Raw genomic sequence first — 18,829 nt, forward strand, 5'->3', positions numbered from 1 at the left:
AGAGAAATTTCTAATTCGTCTGGTGTTACCTCGGGTAATTCACTTGTGTCAACTGAAAAGATGGCTATGGGTACTGTTTTCTTTGATGCATACGGTTCTTTCTAAAACTCTTCAACTCTCTTCACCATCCTATCTCTGCATTTAATGACTTCACTATTTAGTGGAAAAGTTTCTAGAGAAGGGAAAGAAGTTGTATGCGGCTTTCATGGATTTGGAGAAATCATATGACAGGGTGGATAGACAAGGATTGTGGAAAGTGTTAAGAATATATGGAGTAGATGGGAAGTTGTTGAATGCTGTGAAGAGTATGTACGATGGTGCGAAGGCTGCAGTGCGTGTGGATGGTGAACTAAGTGAATTTTTCTCTTTGAAAGTTGGTTTGAAACAGGGATGTGTCATGTCTCCATGGTTGTTCAATCTGTACATGGATGGGGTAATAAAAGAGGTACAAGGTAGGGTAGTGGATGTTGGTGTGGCCCTGGTGAGAGAGGATAATGTTTGGAAACTCCCTGTACTGTTGTTTGCAGATGATACTGTGTTGTTGAGTGAAGACGAAGGGGAGCTGCAAGGCTTGGTGGATGAGTTTGAGAGAGTGTGTAAGAAACGGAACCTAAAGGTGAATGTAGGGAAGAGTAAAGTGATGGTCTTTGAGAGAGGTGAAGTTAGTGAATGTACAGTGAGGTTGGATGGTGAGGAATTGGAAAATGTGAGTACGTTTAAGTATTTAGGTAGTGTGATGAGTAAGGATGGAGGTTTGGAGGGTGAAGTGCTTGAAAGGGTACAGCAGGGAAGAAAGGTTGCTGGTTCCTTGAAAGCAGTGATAAGAAACAGGGAAGTGAGCATGGAAGTGAAAAAGTTACTACATGACAGTATTGTGATACCAACTCTAACGTACGGAAGTGAAGCTTGGACACTGTTGGAAGGACACAAGTCAAGAGTGAGAGCAGTGGAAATGAGTTATTTAAGAGGAGCCTGTGGAGTCACGTGGAGAGACAGGCTGACGAATGAGGATATAAAGGAGCGTTGTGGTGTGGATGTGGATGTGATAGGAAGCGTTATGAAGAACACACTGAGGTGGTTTGGCCATGTGGAGAGGATGGAGGGTGAAAGACTGACGAAGAGAGTGTATCTGAGTGAGGTGGAGGGGGGAAGAGGGAGGGGGAGGCCGAGGATGAGATGGAGGGATGGGGTGGAGAGGTATATGAGAGAGGGGTGTGTGAGTTGGGAGCAGGGCAGTGAAATGGCGGGGGACAGGGCGACTTGGAGGCGATTTGTTTGTGGCCACCCCAAACGGGATTGAGGCGTCTGGCAATAGATAGATAGATAGATAGACTATTTTTGTCTTTAATTGCTATAACTTTTTGCCTTCCTTGTGCCATTTTATTTTGGACCTGTTTCAGACTTTTTCCTTTTTTGATGGTTTCTTTTATCTCTTCCATGTTTCTCTATCTTTTATCTTCTCTCTGTCTAGTGTTGATAAGTTTATTTCATTCTGCTCTTTCAGTTTCATCTTTCTTTGTTTAACTTTCATCTCGTTTCTTCTTTTTCATGAGCTCGAGGATCATTTTTGAATACTTATTGGATTTGGTTGTATTAACTTTCCCTACTGCCTCTGCTGATTCTCATAGCCCTTTTGTTAGTCTATCACTCAACTGATAAATGTCACACTCAGCATAACCTAGAGCCTGAAATCTGTTTGTTATTTCTAACTGAAAGGCTGCTTTGTTTTCGCTTACTTTCACTGTGCAGACCTTTTTACTTTTATTCATCGTCTTTCTTTTACGTCTGAAATTGAATCTGGCTGTGCAACCCACAACACTATGGTCACTTTCTGTATCTACTTTGTTGATAACTGTGCCATTTTCGATTGTGTTACTCTTGTCTGCTATCATGAAGTCGATTTCCTTCTATGCTTCTACATTTGGTCTTCTCCAGATCCATATTCTCCCCGTTCTTTTGTGAAGGAATGTGTTCATTATTGTCATGTTATACATTTCAGCTAAGTTTACCACCATTTCACTTCTGTCATTTCTTTCTTCCACTACGAATTTCCCAAGACATGCTTCTTCATTTTTCGAGTTGCTAACTTTGGTATTGAAGTCTCCCTTGAGTATAGTATATGTGGTCTTTTCTCCTTCCATAATCTGAGAGATCTCGTCATAATATGTTTCTAATTCTTCATCTGAGCTCTGAGACGTTGGTGGATATACCTGTATTACTTTCAGGGTGTATCTTTTGCCGAGTCTTATTACAGTTAATGCTGGTCTGTCAGATACACTGCAAAATTTTTGTTAATTAGCAATCGTACACCACTAACACTTCCATTTTGCCTTCCTCTGTAGTACAATAGGTTCTTGCTGTCTTGGAGCTCAATTAATTTTTCTTCTTTCTTGTGGATCTCACTATTACCTACCTCATCCCGACGAATATTTTCTTCTCAAAGGCTCCTTACGCTGTACAAGTAGATCTTCATGGATTTCAGTTTGTTTGATGTCTCTGTCTCTGATTTGCTGAGACACTGCCTACTTATTTTCGGTGGCACACTGCCCGTAAGCACAGGAGGCAGTGTGGTTTGACCTGTGGTAGACAATGATCCGACAGGAATGGCCGAGAAATCCTTATCAGTAGAATTCATGTTTGGGTTGGTGGATTGTGGCAAATAATCTCAGCTCCCTGCCACATAGTTTCTGGTGAGATGTAACTTTTTTGTTTTTGTTTTTGTGCCACCTTATTCAGCATATTCTGTGGAGCCCTATATATCTATAGGGGTTCCATGGTCTGCACAGTGTAAGACGGTACCTCGTATATCCGCAAGGCCTCCCCCTACCCACCACCTGGGGGGGCCTGGTGGCTCCAATCTTAGAGGTAGGAGTAGGTAGAGGCGGCATATGGGATTAACCAAGGGTAGGACAGAGTGAGGCCAACAGACCTGACTCAACCAACATGGCGGCGACCTCTTTGACAGCTGTCTGCCTTGGTTCCGCTGACCAGGCGGGAGTGTTTTCTTAGTTGCAAACAGAAAAAAATGTTTTATATTTATTTATCTATTTTTGCATACTAACCTAAAAACTATAATTCACTCTAAAGATACCAGTGAAATGTAATGGATGGGTCAGATGTCTTATCTCCTCTTTCATTACACCCAAATGCGGCACAGGTGGTTGGCATTTTTGGAGACTTAGGTTATTTGATGGTGAGATACAACTTAGGACAGAACGTCTCACACCCACAGCTGAACTACAACTAAAACCAGAGGTAGAATGAAGTCTACGTTGTTTCTGGCATTCTCCCAGAGGAATACCAGGTGGACACACAGCTGGAGGTATTAAAGGCTTAATAATCTCATGGCCACACCCACGGAGGTAGGATTAGGACTCTTATCTCTATGGGCACAGCCGTAGAGGTAGGAGTGCACAGCAATCTTCTTCAAGTCAGGTAGGTGTTGCCGTGACTTCTTGACTTGACCAATATGGCCGTTTGACAGTTCTCTGGCTTCACCGGAGCCTTCTCACGCCGACTCTACCCTATTCCTACCTCTATGGCTCCAATCATCCTGTAGTCACCCTTGTTCGGGTCTCCCAGTTGTTACCTGCATATACTTCTGCACTACCTTTTTTTTTTTTTTTTTTTTTTTTTTTTTTTACGTGTCCGACTTTGGGCAAAGGCTCAGGGCCTATTTCTCGAGGGCAGTCACCTATCCCAAGGCTACTCCAGTAGTCCTTCTACACCTCCACATGTCACCACTTCGGCGCTAACGCCCACCGTCCATATTGAATACATGCTAGGGCTGTCTCATACAGGACTGGTGCATTGGTATTAGCGGGGGTACTTTTACGACATGTCGGCGGGTCATCTGGTAGATCAGGAAAGTCTGCTTTTAGGAAATTCAAATCCTTAAATTGTTCCCTGCCCCAGCCGGGATTCGATCCTGGGTCCATTAGGACTACAGGCCGCCTCTCTACCGATTCAGCCACCGCCTCCCCCTGTGGTCAACACTGGTGTTGTCCCTGGCATATGACCCCCTTTTATTTGGCTCCATGGTGGGTGGAGGGGTGAGGGAGTTAAATTGTTCTTTGTTGTATATGGCTTTATAGAATAATAGTTCCACTGACAAACGTGCATTTGTCCCTGGACATTCAGACTCACGATCTCTCACATTTTCTTCACACTTTGCATCCCTTCTGGTACAAGGTCAAACAGATTATGGGGGATTTAGGTCTTCTGCAGAGTGTGTCTGCCCTGTCTGGCTCCATACGATCGTTCTATGGTTCCTTCCAGAGTGCAGGTATGCAGAGATATTGAAGGCCAAGTCTTCTATCTCATCTCTAGCTCTCCATCACCTATTCTTGGATTATTCATCCATTCACAGAGGCACTGTTCCTGGAAATACAGATGGTTCGACATCAGACACAGGTGTTAAGTTTGGGATGGTTTTCCCAAATTTTATGAGGGGAGGGAGTCCCCCTGCAGATTCCTCTAGTATTACTGCAGTTCTGACTGTTGTCGTTTTAGCTCTTTAGCTAATTTTAACACACAAGGCTTCTTTGACGATTTTTAGTTATTCACAAAGTACCCCTTTGGCTGTTGAATCCTTTAAATCAACTCATCCCCTGGTCTTTGGTGTTCCTTTTTTTTTTTTTTTGTGTCCGACTCTGAGCATAGGCTTCACAGCCTGCTATCAAGGCCCAGCAGTCCTCCTACATACCATGCACCTCTACATGTCACCACTTCGGCGCTAACACCCACCGTCCATATTGAATACATGCTAGGGCTGTCTCATACAGGATTGGTGTATTGGTATTAGTGGGGGTATTTTTACATGTCGGCGGGGCTTCTGGTAGATCAGTAAAGCCTGATTTAATGTAATTCAAATCCTTAAACTGTTCTCTGCCCCAGCGGAGATTTGAACCTGGGTCCCTTGGGACTGTAGCCCACCTCTCTACCGATTGAGCCACCGCCTCCTGAGTCGCTCTTTCTGATACAGAGGTGCGGTAAGCTCGTCCAGTTTTTTTGTGTTCCTGCACATATTGTGGAGACCAAAGAAAGGGTGGACACGTTAGCTAAAGTCGGGTCTTCTCGATGGACCTCTACCAACTACCCACTTCCTGCTTCCGATATGACACTCTCCTTGAGGTCTGCAATTCGTACTTGTTGGCAAAGACAGTGGGATGCTGCTGTTCAATATGAAGAAAATTTTTCAGAGGGTGGTTGTTCCGAGGGTACTTCCCACCATGCCTCAGCAATTGGAGCCTACTCATGGGTTCCTGATGTGTGGAGGGACTCCACTAGGAGTGTTCTGTGTGGTTGCCTAGCCGAATTCATGCCATCAAAAACTCTCTGTGTAAGGTCTGTAAGAAGAGTGTTTGTGGAGTATAGTGGCCTAAAGCCATGTTGTGATGGGGGAAGGGGGGTGGTAGGTGTAACTAGTTGTAGTACCAGTCGTTCAGTGACTTTGGAGAGGGTGCAGAGGAGTGTGATGGGGCGGTGTGAGGAAGGTAACGTGGGGTCTTTGTTGGGTTTGAATATAATGATGATAATGCCATGCTTCCAGATGTTGGGTATTATGTTGTGTGAGTAGCTGTAGTTTGATATGTTAATGAGTGGTTGTATGCCCTGTGGTCCAAGATGTTTAAGGTGAATGTTGCTTATGTTGTCTGGTCCACAGGCAGATGAGTGCTTATGCTTGCTAATGATGTGCTTCGTCTGGTTGTAAGTGAAAGGTCGTCGCGATGGGGGTTTAGATGGCTGACATGTGAAAAGTGATTGATGAGAGTGTTTGCTTGTTATTTGTTTGAGGGTATGGCGTCTGCTGTTGTGATGACAGCGTGTGATTGTGTAGTGTTGCTGTTGGAGAGTGTTGTTGTTTAGTGTTTTGTAGAGTTTGCTGGTGTTTGTTTTGTGGTCAAATGTTTGGAGATAATTATTCCAGTATAGTATTTGCTGTTTTGATATTTGATTGTTTATTTGAGTGTTGACTTGTATTTGTTGTACGGTGTTTTGTATATGGGGTGTTGGGGAGTGTCGTTGCGTGTTCCGTTAACTGATGAGTCCTACGGCTATTATTTTTCTTGAGGGGATGGGCTTCTTACCCCTTTAATAGGTAATTAATAATTAATTATTCTGTCGTCATTCTGAGTTTTTTATTTCTACATCGGAATATAAATTTTGTTACAGTTCATATTTTTTATTATTATTATTTTTTTTTTGGCGACTTTTACCTTGTCCGGTGGTGTATGGCCCTGGCAGTTGTGCTCCCAACTTATTTTTTTTTTATTATTATTATATAAACAACTCAAATCTTCTCCCTTCTTGTTTTCTATGCTGGTCAACCTTCTCAAATAAAGGCTTCCCACGTACCATTAAAAAGGTTTGAACAGACAGCTACCTCCAATGTCTGGCACTCTTCAGTACAGCAAACACACACGTGGGCAAAAATAGACGCCTGTGAGTTCCAGTCAGCAGGGTCACCTTATATAATGGACTAACCAGACAAGAATAGTGGGGCTGGTGACATGTTGCACTGCCATATCTCTGCCATCAGTGTAGTAAAATGGACTGGTAATCCTGTAGCCAACTAAACTACAGTATTCCATACCATCACATCGTAGCCATTGTCACCACCCCTGGTGCAGGGAGGGAGTACACATTAATCCGTTCCAACAACAGATCACAACCATTGTCACTAGCGTCTTGCTGGAAAACCAAGTCATTTCGTCTCTCATAAAAGCCTCAGTTATCTCCAGCCCATCAACTCTTGACTCCCTTACATTTACACCTGGAGCTGGAAGTGGGGAGCCAGACATCTTGTCATCACTAATGTATAATGATATGGCAAAATCCCATTAGGTCATTCAACGTCTACCAACACAGTGTTGATGTGTGGCTTGAAATCCTAAATGGCACTACCATCTACTACAAACACTACAACACAGCGCACAACTAGTCAACAGTGGGGGTGTTGGCCACTGGGTGAGTGGTGATGTCCATGGTGGGTGCAGCAAATGCTTGTAATGTTGTATTCTGGATGGAACCAGTGGTAGTATCAGTGGTCTGGATTGCTACTGTGGCCTTGGAGTGATCAGCTGAGGGCGGCTGAAACTCTATTTGGCTGGTATAACCGCACTCTATAAGATTGTAAAGGCATTTTGTGATGGTGGCGGTGACTTTCCGCCAAGGTAATGTTAGCCCTATCCTGGAATGATATAAAATGGGGCATACACCAAACAGGAAGGATCTGTTATACCAAAAAGGGCAAAAAAGCATCAATCTGATAATACAGACAAATGAAAAATAAATAAATAAAATAAAAAGTACGTTCTGCGATAGGATTTTGCACAGTTGGTGTGATTTCCCAGATGTAGGTGTGGACATCGGGAGAAAACTGGGTAGTACGTGGAAAGACAAAGGAGAGTAATTTGACTACAGACCACTAATAAATTACAACTGCCAAAATCACAAACACCCCTCACCATGAGGGATACTGGGGATGATAGAGAGCTGGCGTCGAATGTCTTTTCCATGAATCGTCTGATTTTTTCTTTTCCTTCCTGTGCATTCCAGTGAGAACCACAAATCAGTGAAGTACAGTTTTATAGCATGTCCTAACCAGGCTAAGAATTTCATTGTGTGAGGATATGCAGTTCTGCCACACACGAAAATTCCGGACCACTCGCCTTGCACTTCCGTTTCGGCAGTTATAGGGAAGAGTTTGTCGAGAGATACGAGAGACAGTTTCGTTCATGCCGGTTTTCGTGATATTGATGACATTTCTAATATGCATGTCTTATTACTGACACACTGCAAGATCGCTGAATATAGTTAGAGCTGAACACGGACCCTCATATTTTGTATTGTAGATGGAAAAATTTTAGTTGAGACTTTACGAAATATAGCACCTTTCACGAAATCTACAAATAAAAGGTTACCAAAAATCTCAATGGATTTTTTAAATCTACGGATCTAAAAAAAAATATGCACAGACACAGGCTTTCACTGCAATTCATTATAGCCCCATAACTGGATCAGTTAACTGTCTTAGTGAGAAATATGGACCTGATTTTTTACATTCTCTCCGTATACTTCTCTCCGACAAGGAAAGTATGCTTTCATTCCTGTTTGTTTGTTTATTTGTTTGTTCATTTGTCTGTTAGTAGGATTACTCAAAAACAAAGAGAAAGTATGACAAAATATAGTTGGTAGATACCCCATGTACGTACCGGAGAACAATCGATTAACTTTCGGGATGGATCCCGATCGTATTATGGATTCTGGATCTGGAAAACATTGTAAAACTTAATGATGAGAAACCCTAACCCATTATGAAGAGTGGTTTGGAAATTACATTGCCCTTGTCGGAGAGATGCGTTCCACTGAGTGCCCCTCTAGTTGTTTTTCTGAACTGTATAGCCCCTCTTCCTTTCCTCTAAATCTGTGGCACATTCTGCGAATATATTGCCATTTGTGGCAGTTTTCCAGAGGCCAGTATAAAGTACACAGTGTTAGAGGGTAAAGGTTAAAGCACCTGCCAGTGAATGTATTTTTTCCTTGTAATCGATTGACGATTTTTAGCTTACTGGAGACCTTTTAAGTATGTTACACAGAGCCCTCATTAACTTTTTACTATCAGTGGTTTTCAGATGCGTTAAAAATCGTTTGTTAATAGTAAGAATATTCCCCCCAGAATAACCCATCATTCTCAGGTGGTTTCTCCAATGTGCAAATTATACTACAGAGCAATACTAAAGATACTTCAAACTTACAAGCATAAGGTCCCTGTAACTAACTTCTTCTGACGAGGTTGAGTCCAAGGAATTTGAAGTCAGAAGTCAGCGGTTTAATAGCGAAGTAGACAGTGTGAAGACTGTTGCGTAGGAGCGGGTGGAAAAGAACAGACTCCATGCCTTCCCTACCACCAACCACCACAACACGCGTGTCTGGTTTCTTCCACATTCCGGCTTCTTCAAACACACTGCATGATGAAAACTGTGATATTAGTTTGGCAGCCATTAAGTGAATGAAGGTAAACATGAAAGAATAAAACTTGGAATTACTGTGTTTGGTTAAGCAAAGAAAGGATTTTAGTACTTGAAAATGTACGACTGGCAGACAGTACGTAGACTCCGATAAAGCTGACGAATCGACATGAAGCACTTAATTGCGTATATACATTTGAGCAGGGCAAGAACAGATTCATGTGATTCTGAAGTTACCATAGTAGTCTGAGACCGAGTGAGCTGAAAAACACTGCCGCTGACAAGTGTCCGTCACATTTCATTTGGGCGCTCTGTTATTTGCCTTGAAAAAAAAAAAAAAAAAAAAAAAAAGTTTTTCAATTTGGCGACACATTAAACTTCATATGGCTGCTGAGTTTAATAAACAGAGGGCGCCGAATTAAAACAGATTATCTTAGAATCTTACCTTTAATCAACTTGAACGGATCATAACCATTTTGAATTATCGTTTGCTAACAATAGGATAATTTAGGTTAGGTTAGGTTAGTAATAATCTCATCAAAGCCTCATTAGTCGGCTCCCTCAAACTTCCCCGTTCTGTCGGCTCCCTCAAACCTTCCCGTTCTGTCCACTCCCTCAAACCTCCCCGTTCTGAACCTGTCAGGGTGACCCGTTAGCACTTTCATAAGGCAAACTGGGATGGACTTAGAAGTTATCTTGCTGACGTTCCATGGCAGTCTTTCTTCTCTAGTGATGTCAGTTCTACCCAGTCCCACATTCGTGACGTAATACTAGCTGGTATGGATTATTCATACCAAGTCAACAATTCACTAAAAGATCGTACTCTCCAAAATAGTTTAATAGCAATTGGCCAGAGCAACGGCCAAAAAGTCATTAGCACAGAATTCTTACTTAAAATAAAAAAACATCTGAATCACTGTCAATTTAAAATTGCTGGAAACCATGAAAAAGCTGAAATAAATCTCATTAAATCAAACATTCTTCCTTACATTTGCCAGAAATTCTACCGTAGAGTCAGCTAGAACGTCCTAGTACTAGAACTTCACTCTCCCAAAATTATTCCACTTAAAATACAGACTAGATACATAAAATCCATACTAGACAATTTACCAGCCAACAAAGCTCCAGGCCCAGATGGAATTCGTCCATTTGTTCTGAAAATGTGCTCCCCAGAACTGGCCTCTGTTCTAGCTAAATTATTCGGACTATGCATATGTATTTCTTCATTCCCTAATTCATGGAAAGAAACCAATATCCACCCAATTCTAAAGAAATGAAGTTCCTCTGACCCCTCTGATTACAGACCAATAGCTATCAAACAGTTTCTTGGTAAAGTATTTGAAATTGTAATTAATATGTACATAGTTAAACACCTTGAATCCAACAACTTAATTAGTGACAGACAATATGATTTTCTCTACAAAAGATCCACCATTGATACATTAAATATCCTGACTCGTACCCTCCATCATTCAATTGACCAACATGGAGAAACTCCCGCAGTAGCCCTTATATTTCTAAAGCTTTCGACTGAGTGTGGCACCGTTCTCTGATATCCAAATTCCCATGCTATGGACTAACGACTTTTGTTCCTCTGCTTTCCTCATATCTCAGTGACAGAAAAATAAAAGCAGATGCTGGCGCATCACAAGGATTAGTCCTGGTGCCAACCCTTACGAATTATGGATTCACATCCTTTCCAGAGCATTTGTTCATAGCCAGCGTCATTTTCTAATGTCATTCTTTTGCTACATCTTATTTGCAAAGACAGAGATTGTAGTTTTAGGGCAGGCCAAAGTAGACAGTACAGTTCATCTGAAGTATAAACGATGAAATATCTGGTGGAAAAAAAAGGTGGTTTGTGGAGTGGTATATGAGAATCATACATCACTGATTTATAAGATATTTTGCCCAATTTTCCCAGCAAAACAAATTAACTTATAACCATCCTTGCATTCTTTACACAGTTGTACCTGCATGCCTCGTTGGTGGTGTTTGTGTTGGTGTCGAGGACGAAGATGACAGATCGGCAGGTGATCCATCTGTCCCCCCACACCCCGGGTGGAAGAGCTTCTTGACCCGGGGTCCCATCAAATACCATAACCGCAGGACTCACTCGCCTGGATTAAACATGTTATTTTCAGAATTAGAAGCCATGGGTTGACCCATTAACATACTCAAACTTACAATAACTATTTTATCCTCACCAACTCCAAGGAGATACGAATCAGGCAGAACCCCATCACAGTCAGAGGAGGCAGTGTGTTCAAAATGCGTTAAGACTGGTTTTTACAATTCCTGATCTAAGACGCTTAGAGTCATGTTATGCAGCCTGATCATGCTATGATAGTCTGTGATTGTATGGTATAATAAAATAATTTCCTGCTTGCTTTCCTCATAGTTATGTTTGCATGCTGCCATTAAGTTAGTGTTTTTATGGTGTCACAGTTTGATGACAAAAGTTGACTAGCCAGTGTGCATTGTATTTTGCTAAAAATTGCTCAAAACAAGTTCTGAAACCTATGAAATGCTGTAAAATAAGTTATGAAGAAGGCACAATGAGCCATTCTCGAACTTTTATTAGTGTCGCCGCTTCAAGGAAGAGGGAACATCAGTGGACAGTGAGAAATGTCGAAGGAGATGTTCCACAAGCAGAAATGGCAAGACAAATGAAAAGGTGCATGATACGGATAAACCAGACAGAAGTATGACGAGCAGAGCATTATTGGATGATGTTTAATGTCATCTGGGTCATGTCATGTAATTTTAGCTGAAGATTAGGCGTGAAACGGTTTGCTTGCCTCAGCAGGAGTCCAAGACGACCACATCCACTGATGTGCTTCGTTGTGCAGAATCTGTTGGAGACTTCCTCAAATATATCGTTACTGGTGATGAATCGTGGATCTATGGCTATAAGCCTGAAACAAAGGCTCAGTAATTCAGTGAGGAAGTCCCAGCTATCACAAAGACCCAAGAAAACTCACCAGGGTGAGAGTAAACCCAAGGTGTGACAGTCGAATTTGGCAAATATGACGTTGCTTCTGATAAGCACGTTCCAGATGGTCAGACTTAATACAAGGACAATTGCTTGCAAATTTTACTCCGTCTACGTGATGCAGTACGCCTCAAATGACCAGCAATGTGGCCTTCAGGTCAGTGGCAACTCCACCATGACACTCCACCAACACACTGTACTGAGATTGTCCAGTAATTTTTGATGATGCATGAGATAGCACAAGTGCAGCATCCCCTCTGTTCTCCAGATCATTCTCTGTATGACTTTCTCTTTCCTAGACTGGAGGTCCAATTTAAAGGAATAAGATATGTAAGAGATTCAAAGAAACACGGCAGAGCAGCTTCACTGGATAACTACTGAGGCTGGGCTAAGTGTTTTGACTCCCAAGGAAAGTACTTTGAATTTAACTAGCCTGTTTTCTATTTAAGTACTGTAAAATGGTAAATACAGCAGTACTCCAAAATTTCATAATACGCCTATAAAACACAGGCAATACAACGCTGTTGTAATGCTCTATCTGACCAAGCACATACCTCCCACCTCGCTGCATACCTAACCAAGTGCATAGCTCCCCCCCCCCCATATAACAGAGACATTAAAATTTAAAAAAATAGTAGTTTATCCATGATGGTAATGAAGCTACGTGCAGATCTGATGAAATTATGACTGGTGATTATTGAATTTCGGCAGCCATTTTTTACGATTACATAATAAGTTACAATCATGAAACTTCATACATACTTAAATATTCATATCATTATTTATCATGTACATTTTCTGTCTCCTAGGTGTAATACTTGCAAAGTTTTAACAGAAAAACTCATTAGGCCCTTTGAGATTCCCTGTGTGGGTCACATTGAAATCGCAGAGAAATATATATATATATTTTTTACTTTCTCACTGTTTTCAAAGAAACTGCTGTATTTATGACACAGTATTCTACCTATCAAAAGGCTCCAGTTCGCTATAATACATATAATTATATGAAATTTCACGACTATATAGTGAATGTTTTCTGAGTTCTGCCCTGGAAATGAAATCCCTGTGCCAGCTATTGTTATTGATCCCAGTGATAACAATACCCTCCTCTGACTTCGTCAGGTGTAGGGTAAAAATGCATTATCAGTTAACTGTGTTGCTTTAACTCGGATATTTGAATGTCAGTATGATGATGATAATGATCACCATCACCATCGTCGTTGTCGCCCTTATTGCTATCACTGCCATCGCCAGTGCCATCACCACAGTTATCCTTAGTCCCTGTCACTGTCATCATGGTTGTCGCATTTCTTTCTTCCATCTAAATGTAGTGTATGGTATTAGGATGTTAAACTTAATCATGATTATGATAACCTCTCCTCCCATATTACTCCCTTTTGATCTCCCCGATAACTCCCCTCTCTCAAAACGATCATACCATCTTAGAATGCCCTCCTCATCTCTGGTGCACACAGACATCCCAACTCCACACTTTTCCCAACACTACATTATACCTATCTGATCCATTAACAGCACTCCATAAACATATCTCAGGAAATATATTTCCATTGCTCTTACTCTTAAGTGTTCGTTTTCATGCACCACAAATTCTTACACTTGCATTCTAAGAGACTCTAAAACTCCATGCATGCCTCTTGCAGCCGCCACTTTGACCCATTTCGTGTAATGGCCTTCATAACATAATCCACTTATGTTCCCTGTGTTACTCTACTTTTTACTTCCTTTATACATTCCCTGCTGAGAGGATCACCTTATCATGGTGGGAGGGCTTCAAGAGCAGACAGCAATGCCTCCTACTCAAGAGGATTGCTTGCATTTGTAGGGTTCAGCGTGTTGGCCTCATAGACCAAGAACCTCCCCCCCCCCCCAATCCCCAGCATCACTGGTAGAGGGAGCTTCCTAGTGATGTTCGTCGTCCCTGCCCATCCTCCAGCACGGCAGGGTTTGCCTCTCCACGCATTTGTTGTGCTTGGTGTGCCGTAATGCTGGGAAATGGTAGTCCTGGGGCTTAAGTGGTGCTGCATGATGTACTCTGCAGTTAGCAACACACCTCTTTGATCCTCCGTTCTAGCTAAAGAGGCAGCCTGACTGGGCCCAACCAGGGTCAAGTGTCCTGATGGCTCTTGTTGTCCTGGAGTCACCGTTCTCTGGGTTCCCCAGTGATTCCTGTGGCATGTGGCCTTCCCATGTTGGGGTCTATGGTGGGTGGAGGGGTGGGAGGGTAAAGGTTGATATTAGCAGTTCATGGTCACTTTACTAGAATCTGTTATTGACAATATGACATCAGGCTCTGAACTTAGAATGTAGCTATTGGGCCTTTCTAAATCAAAATCATGCTTCTTTTGAAAAAGAAATAAGCATTCTTAAAGTTGTAATAGAGGTATCGTTTTTCAGCCCCAAACAGAAATATTGGAGCCACCCAATCTTAATTTACAAATCATTTTATTGACTTTTTAAATTTTTGAATACATACATATATACATTATAAAGACTGAAGTGTTCAGGTTTAATTGTCTTATTTCTGCGATGATCGGGCCGCGCCTGCAGTCCGGCAGCTGAATCACAAGAAGCATTTTTTATAATGTTGGATGACTTATTACTTACTGTTGAAGAGGTTTTTCTTTTGACATAGTAGACTCTAGAGGATAGTTGAGAATTTTTTAAATGAGTACTCCTTTTGAGCATATTCCCATTCCATATGCTATATCATTTATCTTTTGCTGCAAAATAAGTATCACTCATACCAAAAATTCTTAATTACCCTACTTTTTGCTCAGATTTTGTAATATTACCTACAGACCAGGAAATGAGGCTGAATTGCCCTATGTGTAGAGTAATTACCCTGTAGTTGGCAACACTGGCTTCCACTGGGTTGGTGCTGCCTATTTCATGTCAGAAACACCTCTTGTTGAAATCATCTCCGGGTGTTTTATCTTGACATTTTACCGCCATGCCATTGTTTATGCCTGTGCACTTGTGGCTGGGAACCAGTAGTATTAGAAGAGAACTTCCGTCTCCTAAAACTGTCTTCTGTCTCTGGTAACAACATGTGTTTCCCTCATGCCACCTTTAGCCAGTGTAAGGGTGTAAATTTTCGTCCTCCATGAATCAAAGGAACGACTGTTGGAGGAACTGTGATCTTTCGGTGATGTTACTATTGAGCACTTGCAAGAGATGGCATTCTGACCCCAACTCCTTCCTCGCTCCTGACCTTTGACCAGTGAATGTTGCCTGATTTTGTGAAACTAGCATGGCTGTCACTTCATGTGAAGCTTTTTGTGTAAGCCCCCAAAAGGGGTTTCCACTGTCAAGGGTATGGAGATGTTTGCTTCTTTTTGCTGTTGTTCATAGGCTGGCTTTCCTGGTGTCTCTGTATCCAGAGGCAGCCCCAAATGTATCAGTGACTGTCTGGGATCCTTTAAATGTTATCACTGTGGGGGTGCCCATGTTGTACCTTCTCAAGATTCTCCTCACTACTGTTTTAAAAGAAGATATCATGTTCATTCGTACCCATGAGATTTCGTTTCCTAAAGCAATGAAGAGGGCCCAGATTTCCTTTTTCCAACTCGGGGTTACTATGCTCCTGTATTTTCGAGCTTCCATATTCCATACTACTAAAAAAAGTGCACTTTGTGAGTTCGTGACGAGCGATCGAGCGATTGTACATACGCCTATCATCATAATTTCATCTTGGTGTAAATTTTAGCTCCTTCAAAAGGAGCTGGAGTGTGTTTTCGACAATGCGTAAGTTGTCCAGGCGCTGGATGTGTGTATAGCGAGACGCCATAGTATTTATCACAATAAGTGTTCAGTTCCCTGCTCCTAACTTGCTGTGTCAATGAACTGCGTCGGTAAACACTATTGATCGAATGATAAAACCCTTAAATGGGGCAGTGACCCTTGCTGATTTCACCCTCTAAACATAGAAAAAATTGTCCATAAGAAATGAGAATAATATCCGACATATTATTGTTAGAAATCATGCAAGAAAACATAGTGTTACAACAGGATATCTTTTAAAATCGAGTTCATAATCGAGCACATCAACTGAAGCCCTCAGCACATTCCCGTGGAAAGCTGGGATTCCAAGAGGTTTCTTTAGTCACAATCTTCTTTGATCTGGCGAAGACGTTAGACACCACCTGTCATAATAGCATTTTACATTCTCTTTGTGTTTGGTTTTCGTGGCAGCTTGCCTATTTTATTCAGCAGTTTGTATTTAACCCTTTTCTAGGAATCGGAATTTGGGATCTGCATTCTAATGCTCGTCCACTCGTAGATGGGGTGCCTCAGGGGAGTACGCTTAGTGTCATTCTCTCTGCCGTGGTCATCTATTTATTGCCAGACACCTTAATCCCGTAAAAGGTGGCCACAAATAAATCAGCTCCATGTCGCCCTGTCCTCCGCCATTTCGCTGCCCTGATCCCAGTTCACGTCCTCATCTCTCAGATCCCTCTCCACTCTGTCCCTCCATCTCATCCTAGGCCTCCCCCTCCCTCTCCCTCCCTCCACCTCATTCACATACACTCTCTTCGTCAGCCTCACTCTTCATCCTCTCCACATGGCCAAACCACCTCAGTGTGTTTCTCACAACGCTTCCAATCACATCCACATCCACAACACAAAGCTCCTTCACTTCCTTATATGTCAGTCTGCCTCTTCTTATGACTGCACATGCTCCTCTCAAATAACTCATTTCCACTGCTCTCACTCTTGACTTCTGTCCCTCTAACAAGGTCCAAGCTTAACTTCCATACGTCAGAGTTGGTATCACAGTACTGTCATGTAGTAACTTTTTCACTTCCATGCTCTAGTCCCTGTTTCCTATCACTACTTTCAAGGAACCAGCAACCTTTCTTCCCTGTGCCCTTTCAAGCACTTCACCCCCTAAACTTCCATTCTTACTCATCACACTACCCATGTACTTAAACGCACACATATTTTCCATTTCCTCCTCATCCAACCTCACTGTACATTAATTGACGTCACTTCTGTCAAAGATCGTAACTTTACTCTTCCCTACATTCACCTTTAGATTCCGTTTCTTACACACTCTCCCAAACTCATCCACCAAGCTTTGCAGCTCCCCTTCGTCTTCACTTAACACAATATCATCCACAAACAACAGGTCAGGGAGTTTCCAAACACTCCCCTCTCTCACTAGGACCTCTCCAACGTCCACTATCCTACCTTGTATCTCTTGTATAACCCCATCCATATACAGGTTGAACAACCATGGAGATATGACACATCCTTGTTTCAATCCAGCCTTCAAATAGAAAAATTCACTCAGTTCATTATCCACACGCACTGCTGCCTTAGCACTCTCATCCATACTCTTCACGGCATTGGACAACGTCCCATCTACTGCATATATTCTTAATTCTTTCCATAATCCTTGTCTATCCACCCTGTCATATGCTTTCTCCAAATCCATGAAGGCTGCATACAACTTTTTTCCCTTCCCTAGAAACTTTTCCACTAAAGATCTAAGGCTGAATATCTGATCCACACAACCTCTTCCCTTCCTAAAACCTCCCTGTTCTTCTCCAACTTATTCCTCTGTTCTTTCTCTAACTCTGTCAATAATTATCCTACCATACACTTTTCCTATTATACTAAGAAGACAAATGCCCCTATGATTACCACACACTTCTTTTTCCCCTTATCCTTTGTACAAGGGAATAATTATACCTGACTTCCAATCCTCCGGGACTCTACCTTCCTCCCAGGCCAGTCTGTACATCTTCCACATCCATTCTACTACTATCTCTCCCCCATGCTTCATCATTTCACCACACACATCATCAATTCCTGGGGCTTTCCCCATTTTAACTTTCTTCATTGCTTTCACAACTTCCATTCTACTGATTTCTTCCTCTCTTCTCACATCCCTCCATCTCCCAGCCATTCCCCAGCCACTTATACTCGCATTACTTTCATTCTGTATGTTCAACAATTCCTTAATGTGTTCTCTCTATCTGCTCAATATTTCTCCCTTCTCCACGAGTAACCTACCAATTTTATCTTTAACTCCCCTACTAACTTCTTTGGGACTCTGTCTAACTCTCTTTACCTCTTTCCAGAATATTTTCTTATATCCCCTCCACTTTAGACTCAAATTCCATCCAAATTCCTCATCCACTCTCTTCTTGATCTATCTTACTAATCTTTTCACCTCTCTCTTCCCCACTACATGTAACTCTCTCTTCCGTCTCTCAACTTCTTGCACGCCCCTGTTTCTCATCCACTCACTATATGCTTTCTTCCTTTGTGCCACAGCCACTCTCACATCTTCATTCCACCATGCTGTTCCCTGCATCCACTTTCGTCTTCTCTTGACCCCACACACCCTCTCTCACATGCTGCACAGATTTATGGGAAAATCTTGCACACACCATCCACGTTCCCCATCTGCTCTGGTCCATATTTACCCAGTCACTCCTCCACTTCCCTCTTATATTCTGCCCATTTTCCATCCTCTTGTAACCTTTCCACCCCCCTTGTATGAATTACTTCCTCCTGTCCTTCCCTTTTTCTATTTCTCCATTTCATTTGGACACCATCCTTGTATGAATTACTTCCTCCTCTCCTTCACTTTTTCTATTTCTCCATTTCATTAGGACTTTGATTCTGACCACCACCTAGTGGTGGTCAAAAAATCTACTTCCCCAACCTCTATATACTCTTGCATCCTGTCACCATCCTTTATTTCGATGATCTTTTAGTATCTGTCACTGCATCCTAAATGTTGCTGAGACGAATTTGCAGATGGTTCTTATCTGGGCGTCCTAGTGACCTAAGCCTTGTGGATTCTCTTTCTCTGTCTTACAAAGACTCT

General features: G+C 42.1%; 1 protein-coding gene across 1 annotated transcript in view; it reads right to left on the reverse strand.

Annotated features, from left to right (window-relative positions):
- Positions 1-6,939: 6,939 nt before the first annotated feature.
- Positions 6,940-18,829, reverse strand: part of LOC145397134 (uncharacterized) — a 42,126-nt gene continuing 30,236 nt past the window's right edge. Inside the window, exons 3-6 of the mRNA XM_080270332.1 lie at positions 10,946-11,092; positions 8,784-8,968; positions 8,204-8,273; positions 6,940-7,192 (exon numbers count right to left, since the gene is read on the reverse strand). Of these exons, the coding sequence (XP_080126458.1) occupies positions 6,940-7,192; positions 8,204-8,273; positions 8,784-8,968; positions 10,946-11,092 (655 nt within the window). The remainder of the gene's footprint in view (positions 7,193-8,203; positions 8,274-8,783; positions 8,969-10,945; positions 11,093-18,829) is intronic.

Source organism: Coenobita brevimanus, chromosome 40 (genome assembly GCF_032717465.1).
Source record: "Coenobita brevimanus isolate Jiangsu-jjx chromosome 40, ASM3271746v2, whole genome shotgun sequence".
NCBI lineage: Eukaryota > Metazoa > Arthropoda > Malacostraca > Decapoda > Coenobitidae > Coenobita > Coenobita brevimanus.